Genomic DNA, 7,675 nt, shown 5'->3' on the forward strand with positions numbered 1-7,675 from the left:
CAGACAAACTGGTGCCAACGTGCGTGGCTGCTGTTGCTGCTGAGGAGGCTGCTTTGCAAACGGCGGAGAGGAGCGGGGAGGAAGAATCGGCAGCAACTTCTTCCACACGCACGGGCAGACAACGAGGAGCGGCAGCAGCCAGCAGAATTCTCAACAAAAAGAGGCATCTCCCGTTCCCGGGAAGGGCGAGAAGAAGCAGCAACCGCAGCAGAATTTTGGAGCGGCTCCACCAGGAGAAATTTTATAGAGAAGGCTACAAGAGAGTGTTTGCAGGGGGCTTGTTCTCCGGTCTTATCAGGGGGCTGTCTTTGCTGGTGGTGCGGCGAGTGGAGGTGATCCCCTCAAAGACGAGCTATTTTGGATATCCCCGTACAAGTTTTCTGATGTATTTGCTTGCACCTTCTTCCCCTGCTGTTTGGTGAACCCAGCCCCCCTTCCCCCCCCCCCCACCGGTCTCCCAAGGATGGATCATTCCCAGTGCCTTGTGACTATATACGCTTTGGTGGTTCTGCTGGGTCTCCGGCTAGAGCAGGGAGCCTGCCAGCACTATCTGCACATCCGACCTGCTCCCAGCGACAACTTGCCCTTGGTGGATCTAATCGAGCACCCGGACCCTATCTTTGACCCCAAGGAGAAGGATCTTAACGAGACCTTGCTAAGGAACCTCATGGGCGGACACTTCGACCCTAACTTTATGGCTATTTCCTTGCCCGAGGACCGGCTCGGAGTGGACGATCTAGCTGAGCTGGACTTGCTGCTCAGGCAGAGACCCTCGGGAGCGATGCCCAGCGAAATCAAGGGGCTGGAGTTCTACGATGGGCTGCAGCCGGGCAAGAAGCACAGGCTGAGCAAGAAGCTGCGCAGGAAGCTGCAGATGTGGCTTTGGTCCCAGACCTTCTGCCCGGTCCTATACACGTGGAACGATCTCGGCAGCCGCTTTTGGCCCCGGTATGTCAAAGTGGGCAGCTGCTACAGTAAAAGGTCTTGTTCAGTCCCCGAAGGCATGGTTTGCAAACCTGCCAAGTCCGTGCATTTAACGATCCTGAGGTGGAGGTGCCAGCGCCGGGGAGGGCAGAGGTGCACATGGATACCCATCCAGTACCCCATCATTTCGGAATGCAAGTGCTCCTGCTAGGGCTGGCACTTACCTTCTCGCCCCTTCTCCAGCGGACTCACGTGGACCTTTGCTGCAACAGAAATAAAAGACATTTGCTTTCTGGTTAACATTGTAATGCACTGTAACGTGTAGGAGAATGTATATTGTGTGTATATATGGCACCGGTTTAATATACTATTAAAAGGTCAGTATTACTCGTGAAATAATCAGAGCCTACTGTATTTTTAAGACTATTACCCTGATCGTTGCTAATGTATCTTTTTTTTTCTTTTTTCTTTTTTTTTTTTTTTTTTTTTTTTTTTTTTTTTTTTTTTTTTTTTTTTTTTTTTTTTTTTTTTTTTTTTTTTTTTTTTTTTTTTTTTTTTTTTTTTTTTTTTTTTTTTTTTTTTTTTTTTTTTTTTTTTTTTTTTTTTTTTTTTTTTTTTAATAAAAGGATTAAAAAATACAAACCAAACTTTTTGATAAGAAAACGTTTAAAGCTATTTTCCATTATTTGGAAAGCGTGTGTGTGAGTTTTTGGGGTTTTTTTCCTTACGGACTTTAGATTTAAAATAAAAGTGAATAAACGCCTAGAGCACAATGTTATTGTAAATAGAGAGAACAGTTTGAATGACTTAATCCTATGTAAATGAAGAGTATCTGCTATTTATTCTTTATATCCTTGTAGTAAAAGTGCAGTGCAGAATTAAAGTCAACCACTAAAACACGAGCCGTTTGGATTCTGTTTGCTTTTTGGTTTGGCCGCCGTCGGGGGGGCTTTCTTCTCTCTCCTCCTCGTTCTCCACGCTCAGCAGGACGTTTCGTGGTGGCAGGGGGAGGTGGGAACCTGCTCACGACTCTGCTAAGAGGGACTCCTCGGCACCTACCCTGCCGGAGTGCCGGGGGGTCCGGTGCCGCGGGGGGGTCCCGGCGCTGCTCTGTCCCCCCTCGGAGCCGCTCCCGCGGCCGCGCAGCCCCCGACGCGCTCGGCGGCAGCTGCTCGGGGATTTTTTTTTTCCTCCTTTTTTTTTTTTTTTTTAACTGCTTGACATTTCATTTACAACGGGACACGTGTCTTTCACACCTACCATTGTGGTGGGACACTGCTGAAACTTGACCCCTGGGCTTTGGGGGTTTTCAGCGCAGACACGTTATTAGGCTGATCCTGTGACAGCCCCGCACACCGCCCGGCCCGGCCCGCTTTTAACTCTTTGGGCTCCCGCAAGCGCCGAGCGATCGCTCTCCTGCCGGGCTGCCCCCTCCTTCCCCTGGGAACGCCGGGCTGTGCGGGTGCTCCGCTCCCGTCCCGCCTCCCGGGGCCGCCCCCGCCGCACTGGGACCGGCCCGGCCCGCGGGGCTCCCACAACTGCCCCGCGGCTCCGCCGGGACCCGGCCCAATTCCCCGAGCGTTTGACTTGTATGTGCCCGGAGACCCGACGGTTCGTATCTCATAGATACCAACTGCGAAAACAAACCCTCCACGTGCTCTTCAAAGGCTCCCTGACAGTGCAAAAAAAAAAAAAAAAAAAAAAAAAAAAAAAAAAAAAAAAAAAAAAAAAAAAAAAAAAAAAAAAAAAAAAAAAGCCTTTTCCTTATTTATCTTGGAATCAAAAAACTTTTTTTTTTTTTTCCTTCCCCAAGACTCGGAGGGAATCGATGCTAATCATTTTAAACCCGTGGATCTTTCACTGAGACAACCCAGCCCTGCTTTTCTCTGACGCTTAGTTCGGTATCTCCAAATGCATATTCATTCCCTCTCTCCCTCTTTCGGTGCGTTTTACCGCCCGTCTCTTTGCTTCTAATTTCAATAGTTTGGGGGGGGGGGGGGGGAAAAATCAGATCTTGGGACATTTAGGGTATTCATTAACCTAGTGAAGAGGAACAGAGGCATTATTACTCACATAGAAGGCACCCTGCCCCCATGTCTATCTAAGGGTTCATTGTAAAAGGATTAAAAGTTAAAGACCTTCATCTTATGATTCTTTCATTTAATCTTCGTGGCGCCTGAAAGACATGCTGGATGGATGATCACATTTAAAATATTCCTAATGTCGGCTACCTTAGGACTCCAGGCAGGGCAAACAAACGTAATTTATTTCCAGAAGAAAGGGTATATTGAGATGTTTAAGTTTATGAACCACCATTACCATGTATATTTGTTAGGTTCTGACAAATACCCAAATAACATTAAAATCACCCATTCATCACATATGAATTTATGCAAAACCTTGTATGCCTGGGGCCAATATTTTTTTAGACAGAGTTTCACTTGCAAAAAAAAAAAAAGTTTATTTAAAAAAAAAAAGCAAGAGTTTTTCATGACTGGTAAACACGAGAATTATGTGAACAGAAACTATTTCATGCTGGGATGGCAGCCAGGGACTCGGGAATGTCAACAAAAGTTCTCCGAAGGTTGAAAATGTCACTGGATTACAATACAAGGTCCTTTGCCCCATTAGCAAACTTTACTAAAGTGATATTCCCACTACTTAGTGAGGGGGCTCACCCATTGATTTATCTGTCAGTGATCCCAGCAATGGGGCAAACAGAGACTTCATCTGGAAACCACCTCTGACTGCTTGCTTCAAGATTGAAAATGTTTCTGTGTGCAGAGCTTGTGTATGCCTTGGTGAGTGCTGTGCGAGAGCAAAAGGAGTGTGCTGTTAATGTAGTCTAAGTATCTATCAGCAGATCTGTCTTATTTTTATTCCAAGAGTCATTGTAATGAGAGAGTCATGTGTACACGTATGCTTTCTCAACCAATAACACCCTGTTAATAATAAATTTACAAGAATATTTTGGGTTTTAAAAAAACCAAGTTTCACCATCCGCAAGGCCCATGATTTTTCTATTTAAATAAATAGCTAAATTTTGTCAGCTGGTAAAACAAAAATAAACTAGTAGTTTTCACTGTTGTTTCTGGTCAGGTCCACTTTCTGGTCCTCCTGCCCTGGTGTTGAAATGTTTGGCTTGAAGTGGAAGTGTTTCAAGCCAAACAAATAAAATATCTTTCTGATGAATGTTTCTATGCAAATCTATTTAATATTGGATTTTGTAATATGTTTTTAAAGCAAAATTGAATTATAGCTCTTTTAAATAGAAATCAATTCATAGCACAGCCAATTTCTGTTTGCTGATCTTTGTAGTGGCATCGTAAGACCTCACAGAGACCACTGTGGGGAAGAAATAAGAAGGGAAAGGTTGAAAGTTTGCTTTTAGTTACTCTTCAGTTTCTTCTTTTGCAATTTTAGGGTCTGAAAGCATAATACTGGGAATTTAAATTAATTTCTGCTTCAGCCATAGACTGTGTGACCTCACTGGGGTATGTAACCTGTGTGCTGTGGTTCCTGATGAGGAGTGCAGGGTGTCATCATCTTTGTCACTGTAGTTAGTCTTTATCCAGAATAGTTTGTTCTCTCACACCATGTGTTTATTCAAAATCCACTATAGGTAAGGCCTAAGAGTAACACAGTTGATAAAAGGATAAAAAAGTAGACCAGAGTAAGTTGTCCAGAGGTTTTTAATAAGCTCTTTCAGAATTAGTGCAGGTAGTGTGATGAAAATCAACCAGCTAGAAAACATTAGACACACCATTAAAGTGCTATGTCCTCACACATGTACTTAACTGAAAAAATGGATTTGATTCTTTTTATAATTTTCAAAATACTACCACAAAGATGAATCCTTGAGATTGCATAAGTGCACAGTGGAGTCATCACCAAAACAACCACAGCCAGAAATTACGGCAGTGATATTTGTATAAATACCGGACAAGTTTTTGCTCTCTCATAGTTTTAATAGAGAAATAATCTTAATTTAGTAACATCAACACTTCACCTTACTTGGGCTGTGTTGTGTAAATGTAATCTGCACACCACGTTGGCTGGATCTTGGACCCATTAAAAAGAAGATATTCCAGCTCGGAGATTTGCCAGGAATCTTCACTGAAAGTTGAAATAAATATAATGACGTCACCATATAATATAACATCATAGCTTTCAAGGTAAGCCAAACCAAAGGTATGTTGGCAGGGGAGTGCTGCCACCTGGTAGATCCATGCTAGGAATAGATACGATACTCCCATGCAGAGGGGAGGAGAGCAGCCACAGTCCTCCCGGAGTGCCCACACGGATCGTGCAGTCTCTCTGTGCCTGCAGCTCCTCCGGGAGCCTCGCTGCACCAGAGAGCTGCAGAACCTGTGTCAATGCTCTCTTTTAAAGAGAGCAGCTACAGCAAATTTGAAGAGACCCTTTCATTCCCTCTTCCCTGCTCCCAGGCCGAGCAAGAAGCTCCAATGGTTAAAAGGAAGGGAATGAATACATTCGCTTGAAACAACTGTTGGAATGGTTCAGAGGGGGAACAGAAATATTCAGCAATCAACATTAAAGACTCTAAATCCTCGGAGGTGTTATTGCAGGATCAGCAGCTTACAGCCCTCTTCGTGAAGGCTGGGTACCAGTGTATTACTGTTAAGTCCCCTGCAGCTTGTTCCCTGTGGGGAAAGCAGCTGCTCTGTGTGATGGGCTTTTGAGGAGTCTGGGAGAAAAGCTGCTGGAAGAGAAATGTGCAGGGGTATAACGTCACAGTGAGTCACTTCTCCCTGCTGAACTGGAGGACAGGAGTGCAGAGATGGCACAGTTTAGCCTTTGACTCTGTCGGGCGATAGCTCAGATGGAGACCAGCTGAGAGCAGATGCTCTGGGGCTCACTGGTTGTGCGTTCTGCCCTCTCTAGGGGTATATTTATGCTGCCTTCAAGCATCATTCAGCGCTCAAGGCCAGGCCAACCTGTGTGTGCAGTCAGGCCTGGTCAGCCTGTGGATGTCCTGGAATGCTTTGGAGCCATCCCTGTGAGGGGCTCTGGCAGTGTGCGGGTGCTGCTGTCCAAGAGCTGTCACCCAGCTGAAGGCAGCAGCACACACATCCTAGCACTGACCAGCCTGGAGCCCACTCTTAACCTAAGGCAGACATTCCCCAGGACTCAGATCTCTCCCTTGGAGAATCCCAGTGTAGTCACCGCATCAGATAATCATAACACAGTTTGAAAATAGGTTTCACACTCCCTCCTCGTTGTTTTTTTTCCCCTCATGAGAGGGGGAGTGGCAAGGCTGCCATCACAAAGAACGTTACTCAGAACCAGAACAGATCTTAAGGCACAACACTAAAAACCTGTATGCAATGGAGAAGGACTGGGTGGCTCGAGGGATTGGTAATGGTATAAAGAGCTTTTCACCACTAGGCTTCTGGCTCCGATCCAGAGGTAGTAACTGAAAGCCACAGTCATCTGATGCCTGCAGAGTGGGCTCTGTAGAAGGAGTTGTTGGTCTCTGCATAGATCCTACCAAGCAGGATCCAGATCACAAAGCCACCACCAGAACCGACACACTTGCAAGGATTCTCAATTCAAAGTGCAGAATGAAACAGGAATGGGGATGTTTGATCTGTGTTTGTGATTTAGTAGCAAAAAGAGGATGTTGTTGTTGGGGGTTTTTCTGTTTGTTTTGTGGGGGAGGGATTAATATAGGAGAATATAACCAGTATAGTCCCTTGTATTGATACAACCCTTATAGTATTTTCCTTTATTTTTATCTTTATTTTTGGCCTACATCTGGCAGCTTACTACCTGGCTTGGATGCACAACCATGATCCAGAGGAAGATGCAGCAAACACAAGAGCCAGGTTCTGCCATATTAATTGAAGTTCTTGCTGCACTGGATGGTGCAAATAACTTCATAGTAAATGCATCTTATGCCTACCAGTACAAATACCTTAGTTATTGCAGTGACACCTTCCAGGGCTAAGTTAGAGGTTACCCTTCCATGGGATCCCCAGTCAGGCAGCTCTGAACATGCTTTGCTCTGAACAAAGGATGAACAGGCTGTGATTCAGAATATTCTTGCCAAGCTGCTGCATTGTACCTGTGCAATAAAAAAAATCCAGCACCTTTTCTGAGCTATAAATAAGCTGAGTTGAAGTATTAAGAAAAAGAAGCACATAAAACCAATACATATTTATATAAGGACAAGTGTAAACATCGCTCCTTTGTTTCAAAATGAACCTTGTGGTATTCCAAGCACTTCATAATACTGTCTGTGAGCAAAGAATGGACAGAAAATAGTTTTTCCTTACACCCTCTCCTAGTTTGCTCGTGCATTTAGAGATACTGCATATCCAGGCAGGTTTATTTTGCCCTTTGCATGGATTTGTTCCTCCAAGAGCACTTCATTTCTTTCATGCAGCAACAGAGTGTTGAAAAATATTGCATAAATATTATTGAAAATGTACATAAATTGGTAGAGAGACTTTATAACCCTGTGAGACAAAGTTAAATACTGTCTTTTAAAACTGAGTGAACTTCAAGGTTCATCGTGTCCTTTTGGAATAAGTGGATAAAATTTTGTTTTGTAGGTAATACTTGCACAATAAATGAGGTCATTGACTTGAACCTTGAAGCTCTTGTAAATAAGCCTCGGCTAGAATCACTTCCCAAATTAAGTCTCAGTGCAACATTAGAAGTCTTTCTTGTGGCCTTAGAAACACTCAGGTGTCTCTGTCTCGCTGTGTCTGCTCTTGGCTCCAGA

General features: G+C 44.4%; 1 protein-coding gene across 1 annotated transcript; it reads left to right on the forward strand.

The window, feature by feature from the left end:
• Positions 1-371: 371 nt before the first annotated feature.
• On the forward strand, positions 372-1,385 carry NOG (noggin). Its single transcript, XM_027882427.1, has one exon. The coding sequence runs from the start codon at positions 464-466 to the stop codon at positions 1,133-1,135; it is 672 nt and encodes a 223-aa protein (XP_027738228.1). The 5' UTR covers positions 372-463; the 3' UTR covers positions 1,136-1,385.
• The last annotated feature ends 6,290 nt before the right edge of the window (positions 1,386-7,675 follow it).

Source organism: Empidonax traillii, unplaced genomic scaffold (genome assembly GCF_003031625.1).
Source record: "Empidonax traillii isolate 1590-97213 ecotype Southwest subspecies unplaced genomic scaffold, ASM303162v1 scaffold105:size1093405, whole genome shotgun sequence".
Lineage (NCBI taxonomy): Eukaryota > Metazoa > Chordata > Aves > Passeriformes > Tyrannidae > Empidonax > Empidonax traillii.